General features: G+C 38.0%; 2 protein-coding genes across 4 annotated transcripts; one reads left to right on the top strand and one right to left on the bottom strand.

Annotated features, from left to right (window-relative positions):
* The first annotated feature begins 711 nt into the window (after window positions 1–711).
* LOC112571843 (selenide, water dikinase-like) lies at window positions 712–7,626 on the top strand. Of its 2 annotated transcripts, none has more exons than XM_025251176.1 (8): window positions 712–734; window positions 2,015–2,256; window positions 3,550–3,653; window positions 4,090–4,239; window positions 5,280–5,392; window positions 5,723–5,913; window positions 6,205–6,417; window positions 6,577–7,626. In XM_025251176.1, exons 2-8 carry the CDS (start codon window positions 2,052–2,054, stop codon window positions 6,759–6,761), a joined length of 1,161 nt encoding a protein of 386 aa, XP_025106961.1. In that variant the 5' UTR covers window positions 712–734; window positions 2,015–2,051; the 3' UTR covers window positions 6,762–7,626. The 2 variants fall into 2 exon arrangements, with proteins under 2 accessions (XP_025106961.1, XP_025106960.1); XM_025251175.1 differs by lacking the exon at window positions 712–734 and adding an exon at window positions 1,828–1,902.
* A 112-nt stretch (window positions 7,627–7,738) lies between these two features.
* Window positions 7,739–17,602, bottom strand: LOC112571842 (inhibitor of growth protein 3-like). 2 transcript variants are annotated; one of them, XM_025251173.1, is made up of 12 exons: window positions 17,524–17,602; window positions 17,332–17,403; window positions 16,810–16,916; window positions 15,392–15,457; window positions 14,476–14,572; window positions 14,051–14,104; window positions 13,366–13,634; window positions 13,089–13,169; window positions 11,404–11,561; window positions 9,782–9,805; window positions 9,117–9,354; window positions 7,739–8,825 (listed from the first exon to the last, which is right to left on the bottom strand). In XM_025251173.1, the coding sequence occupies exons 1-12, from the start codon at window positions 17,549–17,551 to the stop codon at window positions 8,715–8,717; spliced, it is 1,305 nt and encodes a 434-aa protein (XP_025106958.1). In that variant the 5' UTR covers window positions 17,552–17,602; the 3' UTR covers window positions 7,739–8,714. The 2 variants fall into 2 exon arrangements, with proteins under 2 accessions (XP_025106958.1, XP_025106959.1); XM_025251174.1 differs by lacking the exon at window positions 13,089–13,169.
* Window positions 17,603–17,724: the final 122 nt, after the last annotated feature.

Raw genomic sequence — 17,724 nt, 5'->3', positions numbered from 1 at the left:
GGCGTCTGACTGAAGTAGACAAAACTTTTCTTTGAAACCGATAAACGCCAAGAGAACAATGGAGATAATTACTGTGAGCCAAGAGTGATGAGATTCCAACGATGGATTAAAAAAGTTCGATTTTTAAGGAGTCAATTTCGTGAGTACGATCAGCGTCCTTGGTAGCCTTCCCTGGCTGGGCTGGTAAAAGGTTTTAACTGTTCATTTGTTTGTGGTTATAGTACTAGTTTATTTAAGAACCCATTGGCAGATCGTCGATGTATGCTGAAAGAAAGAACGTGTAGCTGTCGCAAGCCTTGTTGGTGAAGTTGTGACAATGATGGTAGCCATGCAGACTGTCAGAATGATATAGCCTTAGTTGTTATTTATTAAAGCGTGCCTGTTTAATATCAATTAGCAGTAAAAATGTGCTTAAAAACCAAACTGAAATGCTGGGAATGAAGATATTCATTCTTTTAAGAGGGTAGGAGTGAGCAAGGAATTCAAAATATAGGGGTAGCCATAAGTAAAAATGCTAGAATGCTTCCAAGCCCTTACTTGCGGAAACACCAGAAGGGGGAGGGAGGGAATTAATTGGTGTTTTACACTGAGCCTACAACTGATTTAAGGCTATATCACTTCAAGGCAACCAGCCCTGCAAACACCCGCCACATGAAGAAAGAACAGTGTATCCGAGAGGACAGATGAACCCAGGAAAGCGCCATTCCTGTACTGGTCCGCCCCCGCACCAGGAGGTACACAGTATAGTAACAATATATACAATACAAAGGAGGACCACTAAAAGGCCTTGTAAATTTAAAAATAATATGTTGATTTGTATAACTCTTTTCTTACCGTTAAAGGTGGGCTCATAACGCTTTACTAATAAGAAAAACACACAAGCATACTACTAATAATAATGGATGCTGGCCTCAAAAAAAGTTGTAGAATCACTGAAAAAATTGCCGAATTCTTTTAGTAAGATCATAAAGTTAATTTTACAATTACTGAGAAATAGCCAGATTCTGTTCAAGAATTTCTTGACACATTCGAAACGTTCTCAAGCAGGATTAAGAAACCAAATTTGCACATGGCATCATGCATTTGACAAGAATCGTCACCTAAAAAATGTGCCCAGTTGGTAATCCCTCAAGTTTGATAGTATTTTATAATTAGGCTGATATAAATTATCTGACCTGGAAATTTCCTTACAACGGTCAAAGCTTATAGCATTCAAAAGTACTTAACGAATTATTCAAAGGCACCATAATCAACAAACATATATCCCTCATCAATGGACCACATACTAAAGAAACGCCTGCGTGATCAGATAATAGTGAGAAGACTGGACATTTTAAGCGCATCTCAAAAGTTTTAAGATTCTCGGATTGATGAGCATTTATTTCGTAACATATCTCTGCAGGTATACATGTTTATGAATGTATGCAACGCACTATCAAGTACATGTACTGTGTGTAGTATTTGTATTATCATCATTCATCCTGTTGCAGCCCCAGTGCATCCTTCTATCGGAGCTCGTATCTTGAAAATTCTTTTGTGTGAATTCTGTAGATAAAAATATTTGAAATTATGCAAAGAAGCAGTAACCTTTGATCACCAAAGACCTATGATCAGCCAAAACTGAGACATCGAGGGTACACACGTTAAGCGTTGCAATGCATACTCCCTTCCAAAGCAAGTTTATGAGTTGCGTTCCGGATAGTTCTGATATGGTTTTACTATCGATAAATTAGAACATATTATTAATTATTCATTATACATCAATCTAGTCCGAAATAATAGTAAAAATATTGATTACAAGCTACATTTAAAATAATAAAATAATGACTTCTCCCTTTCGATTGGCGAGCGAAAGCTTCATCCGGGCATTTAAACACTTGCAAGGGAGGTCGCCATTTTCAGGTAATGTTACTACCACTTGCTTGTAGAAAATTGTATTTTTTCCGAAAAGGCGAAATCTTATCAAACCGCTGTGTTTGCTTTTGATTAAATAATCATTTGGCTATTTTTACAGCGATTAACTTCGATAGCTGCAGCAGGCAAACTTCAAAATGGCAATGAGACGTCCGTTCGATCCTGTGGCACACGAGTTGGATCCCAGTTTCCGACTCACGAAATTTGCTGACCTAAAGGGATGAGGGTGCAAAGTCCCTCAAGAAGTTCTGCTCAAACTTCTTGAGGGACTCCAACAGGACAGCAATGCCCAGGATGCAGAACCGTCACATTTCCAATATATGGCGCCTGTTCCGCGTGTCGGTAAGTAAATTATAAGTTAGAAAAAAATTGAGAATAATTAAATCTAATTCATCATTTTCTTATTTCCAACATTCCCATTTCCGTAACATACAAATAGATGATGGTCTTCTGTAGATTTTTTGGTTTACATTATATTGGTGTGTATTTGTGAATAAAATATGCAGGGGGTTTTATTTAAAGTGTTTCAACACAATATAAATATGACAAAACGATTTTATTAGTATCATTGATGCAGTCCTGACGAGCCTCGTTTATTCAATATGGTCGCAACACGCCAGCAAAATGTCACGTGACGTACGACCGCCGGTGATTGGCGAGTCTAGACTCTAGAAATAATAGCAGTCTTGAATGTTGTGAAAATAAATCTTGAGTTTACATGGGTACCACAGCATCACTCCTTTCAGTGAAAGGGCCAGGCAGATTATGCTGCATACTTCAGTCATTTAATAAGTCATATTTTCCCCTTCCATTTTTGAATAAGACTGGTGGCTTAGGGTTTTATAGTATTTTTGGAAACATCAGAAAAATTGCAATACAATATGCTGCTAAATGCTTCAGACAGAAATGTGACAAGGTGATGTAAACAACTTAGACTTGCCTAAATAAGCTCTGAAACATTACCTGAGTGGCATACAATGCCATGAGTGATGCAGCATACTAAAATTTCTCAATTAACCAGTTCATTAAAGGCACAACTCCACCCCCCCACCCCCAATTTAATCTGTTCCACTGCATTTCATAATAATAAATGCAAAATTTGTCAAGTGCATTCTCGTTTTTGTTTTTAAGTGCTAAGAGCATAGCATGAGTATGCGCTTTACAAATTTTGCATTCATTATCATTAAAATTGATGAAGAGATGAATGGGCGTTTTTTTTTTTAATTATCTGCTTGTTGAAATACCTTGGTTTCTCAAAGTATGTTTAAAAAATATTTTATACATTTAGTGGCTTCAAGGTTATGGAGGTGCCATAAAGACCATACCATTGACTCTAAACCCATTAGTATATCACACAGGATGAAAATTGTCCAGTGGAATCTTTATTTGCCTAGCAAATGACACACACAAAGTGGGTGACATAATACGAGACCAATGTAGCATTACTTTGACAATGCTTTAAGCAGGATTTTGCACCTTGCATTAATTACCGATTACAGGTGTAAAATATGTGCTTTGCAAACAGATATTTCATAAATAGCTGTACATAAGTTTCTGCAATTTATAGAGTAGGAATATTTTTTCATTGCCTAATCGCATCCTTAAAAAAAGCATTCAGTATGGCCTTTTGTGCAGGCATTGGAATGGACAGTTCTATTACCCCTCTACGTCATGGCGGCCTCTCTCTTGTCCAAACCACAGACTACTTCTATCCATTGGTGGATGACCCATACATGCAGGTATTTTACGTATTCAGCATTGTATCTGCTTATAATAATATTGTCCTTGGTAACTAGGCAGGCAGTTTTGCATGAACTGAGCTACTGAATTAAATGCTGGCTGTATATTTGTGGGTTTTCTTCTGTACATTGTTTTGTGTGGGTGTTACGTGAAGGGGTTTAATGGCAACATATGGAGGAATTAATGCAATCGGGCTGTAGCCATGAAGACATTTGCATCTGCGGGTGAAACTTTATAGGAAGAGTTCACTTTTTCTTGTTTTATTCAAGTTCTTGTTTTTATTACCTTCAATGTCAGAAACACACTGTAGATTCTAGAAGATAACTATTATTATTTTACTTATGCTATAAAGGGAAGAGTATTGATTTGTAAGTTAAAATACATGAGCTGAGATTAGGAACAGGCAGGGTAAATGCTAATTTGCAAGTGTCTCAGGGCAAGATTGCTTGTGCAAATGTGTTGAGCGACCTGTATGCTATGGGCGTTACGGACTGCGACAACATGCTAATGCTGGTTGCCTGCAGCAACAAAATGACCGAAAAGGAGAGGGATATCATTATGCCCATTATCATGCGAGGTTTCAAGGTCAGCATTAGTGCCAGTATTTCTGAATTTATGTGCAAGATGTCTAAATATTTAATGTAAATAGAGAAAGCTGAAAGGAAAAGATATAGGAATCAGCTGTACCTCTTTTTTTTTATTATTATAGTAATAATTCAAACTGGGGTATGATGTAACCAAAAAGTGTTTGATTCTTCAATGATTTATGACACTTGCTAGATAGTATCTGACCCCTGACCTTGCTTGTTTTTTAAAGCGTAATGATGTGCACTTTCACTATGGCAGACTTTCGTAAAATATGTCTATTTCTGTTAAAATTGATACAAACACTATGCTTCAAACGCAGCTCTTAGAAATAGCTAGCTTTTTTTTCCAATTCTTAAAGAACCATATACCTTTTAAATAAACTTTGTTAAAGTTGTGATTGATTTTGCAACATAAGAATATGTAAAAGAAAATTGCAATAGAGCAGTATTAAATAAAATATTATGTGTGTACAAATTATACAGCAATGCAGCTATCTAATGATACAGTAACACTGCTCTACAATAACACTAAATGACAAACATGACTGTTGGCTCATCTATGCTGTACTTTAGAAAGATTTTGACATTGTAGTAGAACAAGAAAGGAAAAGATATGTTCATGTGAAGTCACAATTTCTCTTTAAACCCCAACTCCCCTTCAAATAAAAATTGTTCAGATTAAAAACTTTTAAATTTATCATTCCAGTAGTAATTTAGTGCCTATGTTTTCATATCCTATAGCCTGTTGTACAATACTGGCTGATGCATACGTAATTACTAGTTTCTTTCTATTGTGGCCAACAGGCTGTATTCTCTTCTGGATCAAAACAAGTTGTGCAATATAGGTATAGTTCTAACCATATCTTTTTTAAAGTGTATTATAGTGAAATGTTTATTTCATTCATACACAAAGGTAGTATTATCAGGGAAATAAGATTTGTATGCAGTTTTAATTTTCCAGTTCATGATGTGCAGAACTGAATGACAAAAACACCTGTGATTTTCTAAGACTTTAATACAAATCTCTCCATACTTCAGGACTGTGCTGAGGAAGCTGGTACAGGTGTGACTGGTGGTCAGACTGTCATAAATCCTTGGCTTATCATTGGAGGGGTGGGCACTTCAGTGTGCCAGCCAAATGAGTACATAATGTAAGAGAGGGCATTTTTGGTGTCAGTGTCGAGGTTTTATAGGTTCTTAGATTGTGCATAATACTGCAGCAATCACATGAAATGCATATATATATACACACACATATATTTGTTTAAACTAAAGCATGTTGTTTATAAGATTTACTTCCTGCCTCGGTTTTTTTTTTTTTTCTCTCACACTTGTTCAAAATTCCTTTTAACAAAACAGGCAAAGGGAATTACTACATTTACAAGATTTTTAGGTTGGAAATATTTGGCTTTAAATTGCACAGCTGTGCTATGTGATTGTCACTTTTTACCTCTTATCATCTTTGACTTTCTTATTGGCAGGCCAGACAATGCAGTTGTTGGGGATGTGTTGGTGCTGACTAAACCCCTTGGTACACAGGTGGCAGTAAATGCATACCAGTGGCTGGACCAACCAGAGAGGTGGAATCGTATCAAGCTGGTTGTGAGTGAGGATGATGTTCGCAAGGCATACCAGCGTGCAATGTTCTCTATGGCAAGACTAAACCGCATAGGTATATGCATAATTGCTTGCTTGCTGTTTCTGCATTGATGATGGAAATGTATGCTCTGAAAGGTGTAAAGTGTTTGCATGTTATTAAATTGAGGTGGCTTACCTGCTGAATTCTGAGTTATCATGGATCTTTTATCAATTATAATGTACTAACATCTTTGTGTTTACATGAAAAGGCTTGTATGTGTGTGCATTGGGTTAGTAACCAGTTTCTTTGAGAATATTTTCTTAGAATTGTTTACAGCATCTGTTCACTTTTGAAACTCAGTTTCCTAGTCTTTCTATCTCTCAGCTGCACGCCTGATGCACAAGTACAATGCCCATGGTGCTACTGATGTAACTGGCTTTGGTCTGCTTGGACATGCTAATAACCTCGCTCGCATTCAGAAAAATGAAGTGGGCTTTGTCATCCACAACCTCCCCATCATTGCCAAGATGGCTGCCATAAGCAAGGCATGCGGCAACATGTTTGGTCTTCTGCAGGGTCACTCTGCTGAGACTTCAGGTAAAATTGTTTAGCAGATTGTACCAAAGGCAACTGCAAGTAGTCTTGTTTACCACGTATTAATGGACAAAACATATGGGAAGTAGTTTCATTAATATTGTGGGGCTTTCACATACTGACCTTTGTTGTGCTTAAAAAAAAGGTTATATTTATTGCCAGGTGGACTGCTGATTGCTTTGCCCAGGGAGCAAGCGGCTGCGTTCTGTAAAGACATTGAAAAGCAGGAGGGCTACCAATCCTGGATCATTGGCATTGTAGAGAAGGGCAACCGTTCTGCACGCATTATTGACAAGCCACGAGTTATCGAAGTTCCAGCCAAAGACCGTGACGGGGAACTATGGTAGCCGAAGTTGAAAAGGGTCTTCTGTGTCTTGCATATTGCTTGGGTGGGTAAGGGGTCTGGCCTTTGTCTGATGGTAGAAGTGAATTTGCTGGCTTGCATTTGAGATCTGTTTTAAGATTTTCTCTGTAGCATGAAGAAAAAAGACCAGCAGGAACTCTTTTAAGATAGGGCTACATTGATGCAGAATGTGGCAATCTGTGTAGCTTGCAGTAACAGAACATCTCATCACATCCTGTTTAAGCAAAACATGACTCTGATGAGCTGTTATTAACTGCACGTCTCTTGTAGAGAGCATTTTTGAGGCAGCTTAGAATTGTCATTGGTCTTTGTGAAGTAAAACCTGAGCTGCTCCATCAGTCTAATGAGGTTGATTGACACATTTGATGGCACACATCATTCATATTCATTCCGCAATGTCTCAGATGTGTTGACCACAGAGTTCATGGATTTCTGCGAAAAATCAAAAGAAAAAAAAAATTACCATTTCCAAATCATCAGTCACTGGGACCACCAGTTGTAGATTGGTGAACTGATTTTTATTCTTCCATAAATAAGTTGTGGCTACATTCTATCCAGCCAGTAGTTGTGTTTCTATGCAGCAAGTTTGAGCACCTTGCTGCAGCGTGGCACGGCCAACGAGCTGTGTGCGGGACAGCTGCTTTTAGGTTTTGGGCTAAAGGCCCTAGGTTTTCGACATGAAGCTTGTCCAGGCATTGACTTCTGACAGCTGGACCAGCAGAAGCGAAGAAAAATTAGGAGCCAACCTTGATGGCCTACCTGCTTCTGTCTAGCTTTTTTTTTTTTTACTCATTTCTCATCATGCTGTGGTCAATACAGTTTTTTAATTAAAAATATATACATGGAAATTTGTTTTGTTTTTGTACCTATTGACAGCTTCTTTACTGTATCCACCAATATAAAGGATGTGTGCCTCTGTAAAGTTTCTGCAAATTACTTGCACAAAAACAGGAAAACAAAGTCAATCCAAAGCTTTAATCATTGGACTGCTATGTGAGAGCCCTACTAAAGCCAACTTAATAGATTCACAACTACATGCAAAAGGCCCCATCACAATATGAGCCTGTAAAAATTGAACACAGCTGTGGTAGAATCAACCTTTGAACACCCACCAAAATGCCCACAGACAGCTTTGCTGCTTGCAGCACAAGGCAAACAAGGCCATTCTGAGTGGTGGCCTGCATTGAGTAAATGCATTCCAAGCACATTCCCCACCCCCGGCAAAAAAAAAAAAAAAAAAAAAAAAGCTAAGTCTCACATCTGTGACATAGATGCTTGCTAAAATCTGGCATCTTACATTTTAACTCGATGCACAAAACGCCGATTAGCATTACTGGTTCCTACTGATGGTAGAAACTGTACGACAAAAGATGATTATCCCACCGAAAAAAACAAACTGCTAGATCAGATGAGTGCGTCCTTACAATTAATGTGAAGTTCATAGAATGTTGCCGATCCTGCTCTGATCAATGACAAAAATATTGCAATATTCTTCTCTGCCAACTCAGCAGAAATGTGCACCTGATTTATTCGGGAAGATGAAGAGAGTTGGGCTTAACTTTTTATTTGCCCTACTTTAGGAATGGTAAACCATTACATTGTCTACTTTAAGAAGCTTTTACCTCAAAACTGCTAGAAGTACAGACAAAAATGTTACATTATGGCCCTTTTTCAATTTGTGGAATAAAGGCTAGATAGGTTTGCTCAGGCTAGTTTCTGGTTGCTTGCACTATATGATGTGTGAAGAGTTTGTATTATTCTCCGATTTAAAAAAAAATGGAATGTGACATGAAAAACTATGCATTTCAGCTAAAACTTCCCTTTTGGAGTAGGAAGGGAAAGTGGACGCTGTGTGAATTAGGGTCTCTAATTTCCAATAACTAAAGAACCTAACAAACAACAAAATCTTGGCAGAGTTGATGTTTTAGTCAACACGCTAACGCCTCCCACGTCGTTTCATGGCAGCTGTACACTGTGGACAAAACCACTTGCCCTTTGGTGCTTGAGTCAGACCCACACATCCATAGTGGAACCACTCTATAGGACACTGCAACAAGCAAGGCGCTTCCACATAAAAACTCATTTTAAAACTTTAACAATAAATCTGGGTTAAAATATGTAAAGGGTTCCACCTACGTGCAGTCATGACTATTACTAGAATTTTTAAGACCTTAAAAAAACAGTGCAGTTTTTTCTAGTTAATTTAAATTTCCCTAGTTTCTCAGATCTATCACATTAGGACTAGCACTTCAAATAATGCAAGGCCCTTTGCCTTAGGATGCCCAGAAAAGAAAAAAATAAATGCCCCAGCAGCACGTCAGGCTTTCCTCCAACTCACATCTTCATTGTCACAGCCCACCATGTCTCCATATGAAACTTGGTTGCAAAGGCAGTATCTAGGCTCGTTAGGGTCAGTCCAGTCATCAACTTGCAGTTCACCGCCTCCATCTTCTGCCCCATCTACTGCCACTTGGGGAGCTGCTGCAGTCTGCTGTTGTTGCTGCTGCTGCTGTTGTTGCTGCTGAAGCTGCTGCTGCTGCTGCTGCTGAGCTAGTGCAGCAGCTTTTGTTGATTGCCTGAGAGAAGGCAGAAACACACACTGACGCTCTTAGCTGTATTTTGCTTTTAATGTTATCTACTATCAGTTCTGGCTGAAGTTAAGGCAAGGCAAAATCTTACGTCTTATGAAGCTTATTTAGCTTCACTTGAATTTCTTTGATTTTGACATTTACAAGCTTAGAATAGTCTTTATTGAACATATGCCTGTAATGCAAAATAAAGCAAATATAAGTTAAAAGCTTGCAGAATTGGCTCTTGTGCACATCTGTGCATCCATTTGGGCCTTACATACCACGAAGAGCATAAAAATTATCGCTTCATATTTATCTAGATGAAAATTTTCCATAGAAGACTGTCGAAAAAAAGGAAAAGGTGAGAATAACAGGAACGCCCCTGCCTTAAGAAAAATGCAAAGCCACCAAATAAAGTGCAAATATCACGCACCTTCCTCTGCCTTCTTTTCTTGTTCTGAAACATATCACAATGAAAAGGGACATTATTTTAATGCAAATGTTTTCAGCCCTTGCATGACACTTGAAGATAATCTCATCAACGTTTTGGAAAGTTTAAAGCATTGGAGGTACTACTATCTTTAACACTCTTTAATTATCAAGAAGTCACTAAACGCTTATTTAAAAAAAAACGTTATTGCCTACAACTTAAATTTTGAGTATATTTGTTAGATCACTGAATATCCAGTGCATGATTACATTCAGTCTCTCTAAACTCATGTAAAATCCCATCTAAATTCACTAAAGGAAGGGGAAAAAGCTTTATTAGCTAATAATCATAAATGTGTGATTTGTATAGCACATACATTCGTACGGAGCATGCTCTTTGCGGTTGAGACAAGAATGAGACCTAGACAACATGTGAAGGACAGAGAAATAAACAACAGTCCTGATGACTTAAAAAAAAAATTAAATTAAAAAGCAAACAAAGCAGGGAAGAAGTAGGCAACAAGAACCGAGAATCATGATTTTTGCAGAGGAAGATGAGTAGGGAAGTAGCAATAAACAGAAAAGGTGAGGGGTTGAGAAAAAAGACTAGCATTTTGTGGACTGTTTTTAAGTATAATACTCAAGGAAGAGTTGTGTTTTCAGTGTGATACAGTCATCAGATAAAAAATGAAGTTGTCTAGCTGGGATGAAGAGGAAGAGAAGTTCAGAGAAATAGGGAAGGAGCCTTCATAGAAATTAAAACACAGAATGGAGAGTGTGTGCTTAATGCAAGAACGACTAGGTAGTCAGTCCAAAAATACAAAGAAGAGACATGGTCCCATTTCCTAACTCTAAGCATCAGATAGACAGCAGAGTTCTATACTTTCTGGAGGGCAGCATGCGAGTAAGAAGTTGTTATAATCAAGACTAGAAAGAATACCGAGACAGGAGTGTTGGTAGTGAGCACAGAGAGAATGTGACAGATGACGCTGATCTTACATAGTTCATAATAGGAAGATTGACAGTTAGCTGTAACTTGTCTACCACGAGTCATATCAGTACTGACAGTCCCAGATTCCTGACATAAAGGTGCTGTTGGTTCTTCCAACCTTGACATTGTTGGGCGGTTTGACAATGATTTATTCTTCTTGAGCATTAGAGAACTTCCGTTTTTGACGTCATTAATACAGGCTTAGTGCAAATAGCAGAGGAAACTCGGCCAGTGGGGTGGAGCAGTACAGTTGTGAATCATCAGAATAGAACTGATGAAAAACCTGGTGAGACTGGATGAAAAATTAAAGTGGTTTTGTGTACAAAATGAACAGTACTAAGCCTAAGGGAACCCCTTAAGAAAATGGACTAGGGCGTGATGTTTGACCATTAACAAACCCAGTCTGGATTCTATGAGTTGAACCATGATAGTGCGAAGCCAGAAATTCCATAAAGGGTGTGGAGTCTTGAAGGAGCAGAGAGTGGTTGAATGCAGAAGACGGGTCCAGTAAAGGCAGAAACATCATCACTACTGAAGGCAGATAAAATGTATGTGGTTACTTTGATGAGATTTTATAAGATATAAAATTTTAGTCATTAAGTTTAACAATGGAGACATGGAAAAAAAATGCTCACTTTTTGGGACGATGTGTTCGTGGAGGTGCTGTTTCTGGTGTACTGGGTGCAGATGATGGTGTATTATTAAGTGCCAGTGACAACTCCTTGGGCATGAGATTTTTGGTCATCAGATCATAGCTAGCTTTCATACTGGATGTACGTCGGCCTAGCGACATCTGAAAACAAAAATACATAGCACACAATATATATTTAAACAAGCATAAAGAATTAATATTAAAAAAGGTCATCAAGTCAGAAGAAGAAACATTGATTAAATGTGCATAATGTCAAAGCTATTGAACTGCTGTTTATAAAGATATAAAAAGCTACCATGTAAGTACAATATTGGCTGCCGAAAGCCAGCACGGGCCCTGGGGCAGAGGACCTTTCCAGGCTCCTTGTATTAATAATTAATTGTAATTGTTTGTTATTTTTTCCAGGATATAGCAGTATGCTTACAAGCTTGAGACTGGCAATATCTATATTTCATTTAGTAGCATAATATATACAGCAAACTTTAGGATAAGTGCACAACTAGTAGCATTCTTTGAAGTACAGTTCTCTTTGTTTTTATTTTCTCATGCTGTCTTTTCTTTTCCCTTTTGCACTCAAAGCTTGTGATGGTGCATAAGTAATAGAGGCATTGTTAAAATAAGAAAGTTACTGGAAGTGCAGCGTCACTTAGCTTATGTTGGAGCTCAGAAACCAAATGAGATCTTTGAGACAGTGTGTGCTAGACTAGAAATGGGCCAGGAGTCCACACTGCTATGAGGGGTCTATAGCTAAACCCACTGCGGCAATGTGGATGGATGTGCACATCCAGCATTAGGCCAACATTAGGCATCAGGGAATTTTTCACCCCTCCACCCACCGCCATGAAAAATTTTATGAGCCTCACTGCGCCACATTAGTTTTAAAATGTTATTGTAATAATTTGCTTTATTTTGTTGGCTGTGGTATTAGTGTGTTATTGGTACTAATACCATCTCATAATGTTTTGTTCACAAGAAGCTTCTGTGTAGACTAGTGTAGCAGTATGAGTGGTGATGGAGAAGCAGAAGGAGAAAAATTATCATTTTTTTCTTTTAAGTAACTATGAAGAAAAAAAATTATCGACACTTCTTGTTTACTGGCTGCAGGGGCAAGACTCTGCTCACTCTGTTAACAGAGCTGCCCAACACATCAGTCACCTATACTGCTCTTCACCAGTGGTGTCCAACCATTTCTCGCCCGAGGGCCACACTGGACATGATATAAAATCTTGCAGGCCAGAACCATGACATTAAAAATGAAATTATGTTGTGTCTAGTTAAAATAAATGGGCTGGATGTGGCCTGCGGGCCATAGGTTGGGCACCCCTGCTCCTCACTGTCAATGTTGGACTGCGTGCAGACCACCCCTTTCCCTAGTGACAGATAAACCCAGCTATCTCTATGCCTCAATGCACAAACACACTTCTAGATGGTTTAACAAATCTGTCCAGCAACCCTCTGGAACCAAGCGCATCCAGCATATGTAACCCAAACATAATAATGCATCTCAACATCTCCCTTCCCAGCCCCTTTGCCATGCTGACCCACCTCACTACTCTTCAAGGCCTGGGAACAGTATGTTGCAAACTTGAAATTCGCGTGTAATGCTTTGGTATTCTTTTCCCAGACACTTGTTTATAAGAAAAAGTAAATGAAAACAAAATCACCTACCAAGGCCGGGCCCCCTCCACCGCCGCGGGCCCGTGTACACCAGCCCTCCCTGACCCCCCCTCTCGTCAGGCCCGGCAATGACTTATTAGAAAGATGAATACAACAAAGAGATTAAGCCATCCAGTGAACAGTCATGCTCAGAATATAAACACTATCATGAAGAATTAAGCCTGCAAAAAGACAATAAGACACAAGGTCAGATTGTGTACTCCAAACAACATGCAGCCCACAGCATCAAGGATGGCACATGCCATGCACCCCAGACCGATACACCCACCTGATTTGTGGCGGCAATGGCCTGAGATGCAGCTGCAGCGATAGCTGCATTGCTGCCAGCACCGATGTGGCCTAAGTTGTAGGAAATGGAGGTGCTAGGCACAGAGGAGAACATTTTCAAGGCTGGAGAGTTGGAGGCTGAAGATGTGTGCATGCTGGTCAGTGACTCTCGGGCCACTTCATTAGCCAGGTTGGACAGCACCTCTGTGGTGGAAGGACGTTTGTCAGTGTGGTTGTGCAGCGAGGATGAAGTGTGGACTGCTCGCCGTTCTACAATATGGCAGCAAAGGACATTTTCTGCATACATCTTAACCGAATGCAATTCTTGTACTTCCTACCATATAAGAACAAAACCAGAAAATAATCAAAATCATGTTATTTAAGAAAACTTAACAGGTAGCTTCTGCTATCAAACTTTACATCCTAATATTAGAACTTCCTAGATGATTTGGTTTGTTTTCAGCATTTGAGATGTTAGATAACAAATTAATAGATCACAATATTCCAGGACAGCAAGACACTTGGACTTATTGTCACTTATCTTTGGAACCCAGACATTTTCATCAAGTTCAACACATCTTTCCTTTCTTGTTTGTCGCAGTTGTGTGCACAAACTATTAGAATTTCACCAACATGCTCCATTCATTTACAGTTAATTTAGATTTTGAGGTTTTCATGCAACTCACTTTCAGTACGTTGAGGGGGCTGTGGTGGTTGTGGTTTATCAAGTTCTAGTGAACCTGAAATAAGAAGACCCACCAATGAAAATACATTCAGGAAACAACAAAGTGTAAGTTTTATCTATCAAAGATGTTCATATTATCCTGCATAAAAACTGGCTCAGACAACAGATGGTGAACACTCATAATTTCTCCATAAGAGGTCTCCAGATGAAACCATATCTTGAACACACAAATAAATAAAACAGGATTGATGAGGAAAAAAGCAAAGGAAATACACTGTGAGGTAAATCAAGGTTAAGAAACAGTAGTTGAGCAGCATGACAGATTTCCTTTGATACTTTAATTTTTTTCGAAGTAGGATTTATTAATAAGCGTTCAGCTTAAAAATTAAAGTAGAATATCTTAATGGAAACACAAAATACAGTTACGTTTTTCTAACATCTCTGTGATGCCAGCATTATCTGCTTCAAGCTCCATCTTGAATTTGCTCAGCTCTTGATCAAGTCGACGTGAATGACGATCAACCTACCAACAGTAATGCCACTTCCTGAACCACTGCTTGCTATGCTAAATATTACCATTAGATCTTCTAACAATTTTTTTTTCAGCCTTATTAACAAAATTGTTTTTAACTTTTTGAACATTACAAACACTCTAGTGAAGGTATCTTCCGTGACGATATCAAAAACAATAGCTAGCTTTATTCTGATGATGATGAGATGAAGGAAAACTGAATATGTGAAATGGTAACTAAAATATGATCATAGAGAAATACAAATTGAGGAAAGAAAATGCATACTAATTCAACCCTCCACCTTGCACTAAAGTTTAAAAAAAACAAAAAAACAAAAAAACAAAAAATCAAGAAGTTGAATTGCATCAAGTTCTTTTTCTTAAAAAACTTTTGTTAAATTTAGTTTACAAGTCACAGGGTGTGATTCCTATAGCAGCTATACAATGAACAAAATTACTGAGGAAGAACATAGCTGCTTGCCCTTTTCATATTTATAAGCAGCTTCATGGCTGCAGAATAAAGTATATATTTCTCTCTTCCCCTAGATAAAGGCCATCTTATATTTTCATTGTAACTGAGTTTTGATATAAATCATAAGACTGTACAGCCATAACGATCACCCCTAAAGCAAATACTTTAATTATCAAGCTTCTTTTTAACTTAATGCTAATGAAATTATCTTCTTAAAAATACAAGAGAGGGAAAACAAATCCAAACACCATTGAAATATATTCATGCATTGATCTATTGACAATTACTATATCTGCTTTTTAGCTAGCAAAAGCCTCACCATTTTCCTTACTCCTGGAAATATGCCCACTCTAACTTACCAGGTCGTGTATGTGGTTTGCAAGCTGCACTTTTTCATCGGCATCACTGAGGGCTTTCTGGTACTCCTGAATTTAGATAAAGACATGGTGCAATCATTATAGGTTGGTTAGTTGTTGTTGCTTAACATAATGTCAACATCAAAAATCATATCACTGAAAAATTCAAGAAACGGGTACCAGTCACACATATCCTAAAGAACAAGCCACACACACATACAAAAAACAACAGTGACCAACCAAACAATGCAAATCAATAAAAAGTATAATGCACGACGGTTGGTTGTGTTTTATGCAGTGCCAGCAATTAAGGCTATATCACGGCCATATAATGCATGAGAGATAAAAGGTAAAACAGTCCACTGAGGCCCATCTGTAAAACTTTGGATCAGTTTAAAAATTTTAACCAGAAGGTAAAAATATATAGCTTTCAGGAATGAGAAAATGTCAGGGAAATATTTAGTGAGTCATCATCATTAAAAACACAGAACTTAATAAATGTGTACATTATAAAAATACTTTGGCATTAATGTCTAAAATTCAGATCTGCTTTGTCCTAAGTAACAAAAAAAAGCAGCAGTCTGGTTGTTAAAAGGTTCTCTTCCATGCTGGAAAAAAGTGTTCTATAGTATTGATTAAGTCACTCAAATTAACAAAAACAAAAAAAATCCTTTGACTATTAGGGAATCAAGTGTTCAAGCTTACACTTAACTTGGAGCCAGCATTTTTGTGATGGTTACATTTTTTTCCCCCTTGCTGTTTTTCAGTCCCCACAAAGAGGTTACCCTATTCAACAGGGTAAAATGGGGGAAGTATGCAACATCACATAGATACTGAACACATCAGTGTGCTCACCTCTGGTTTTCAACACAACTCTGACCACTTCCCTAGTACACAGCTAGTGAACGTGATTATCTTAAGGCATTGGCCTCTTGCTGAAAACGGGAATGATACCAAGGGAGCTTTCAAAAAGCCAGTGTCGCAGGTCAGATACAGGCAGATGTTCTCACTAGCAGCACCAAAAGAATGACACTATGCTTGCACCTGCTCCTACCTAAGTTCACACCTTATGTGATGGTGAATACTGAGAATAGTTAACTGATTTGTAATTTAGGAAATACTACTTCCGAGTCATCAACAATGGTAGGATAGGACAGAAAGCTAAACAAAAGATACATAAGCCATTTTTGCCTACAAATTCTTCAATATTTTGTCCTGAAAAGAAATTATGCATGGCAAAAAAAAAAAAATGTTTAAAATGAGACAGTAGAAATAAGTTTCAAAATCTTTATAGTTCTTCCCCTTTCAAGAAAGAAAGGTCACATGCCAACCAATAAACCCTATCCAAAACACTGACCAATCAATCAGAAATGCAAATTAATGCACATAAAATGTTGATGCTTAAGAGCAACATCTCCTACTTCTAGAATCTTTTTATACTGTTCTTCTTTCCACTCTGGTTTAACATTGGGCTGCAGGCATTTCTTGAAAAACACCTTCACCTGTTCATCCAGACTATCAAGTCTATCTGCAACAAATTGCAGTAAAGAAAAAATAAGATCAGACTGCGCCGCTGCTACTTTTTTGTTGTAAAACACATGAAAATAACCTTGATCTAAGAAAATGTGTCTGAGAGGAGTGGAGTGGAATGTAACTTGTTAAAAGAGCATTTACGTATTCAAAACTCACGCTTTTGGTGAGACACAGAACAAAACACTTACACTTTTACTTTTTATGTTCCAAGATAGTTTGTACACAATCATAAATATGCTTTTTAAAGCGAGATATTTTTCTTTCCTGTAATTATCTTACAGCACGCGATGCTCAAGCGAAAAAGGGAGATAATGTGCCAGAACCATGTTCAAGGGGTGCAACTCAAAATGACTGTTACAAACGGCTAATACCCGAATCCTGCACTTTTCGGTTGACACGTTAGAGCTTACTTTGCACCTGTAGGTCCGTTTCTCTCATTTCTGTCAACCTTTCTCTCATTTCCATGGGAAGGTTTTCAATCACTGCAAAATAGCGATTATAGATAAAAATGAGCGTTTCCCTAATAAAGACTAGAAAAGCATACGTTTCTCAAGACGATTACTACCACACCGACATTAGGCAACAATAAATTAATTTCTTACTTTCCAGGTAATCTTCTAAGTACAGCATGTTGGAAGTTAAAATGATCCTCCTCGTGAACAATTTCGGCCTTTTTTTACTTCTAACAACGATTGTGATTGGACAAAGTCCGTTTATAGTGTTATAAATCTATGAAAATTCTGGGGGAAATCACAGAGTATTGTTAAGCAAATGTTATATATTTACAAATATTTATTGTTCTA

This window comes from Pomacea canaliculata, linkage group LG9 (assembly GCF_003073045.1).
Source record: "Pomacea canaliculata isolate SZHN2017 linkage group LG9, ASM307304v1, whole genome shotgun sequence".
Classification (NCBI taxonomy): Eukaryota; Metazoa; Mollusca; class Gastropoda; order Architaenioglossa; family Ampullariidae; genus Pomacea; species Pomacea canaliculata.
The sequence above is the reverse complement of the archived record's forward strand: the minus strand, read 5'-3'. Positions and strand labels throughout refer to the sequence as shown.

What these genes read in the sequence shown, in the direction of transcription:
- LOC112571842 (XM_025251173.1), bottom strand. Translation starts at nt 17,551, where the DNA reads ATGCTGTACTTAGAAGATTACCTGGAAA. An exon ending in AGTATAAAAAGATTCTAGAA is followed by an intron (nt 15,458 to 16,809) that starts GTAGGAGATGTT and finishes ATCTAAATTCAG; the next exon opens with GAGTACCAGAAAGCCCTCAG. An exon ending in CCATTGCCGCCACAAATCAG is followed by an intron (nt 13,170 to 13,365) that starts GTGGGTGTATCG and finishes CTTTCTAATAAG; the next exon opens with TCATTGCCGGGCCTGACGAG.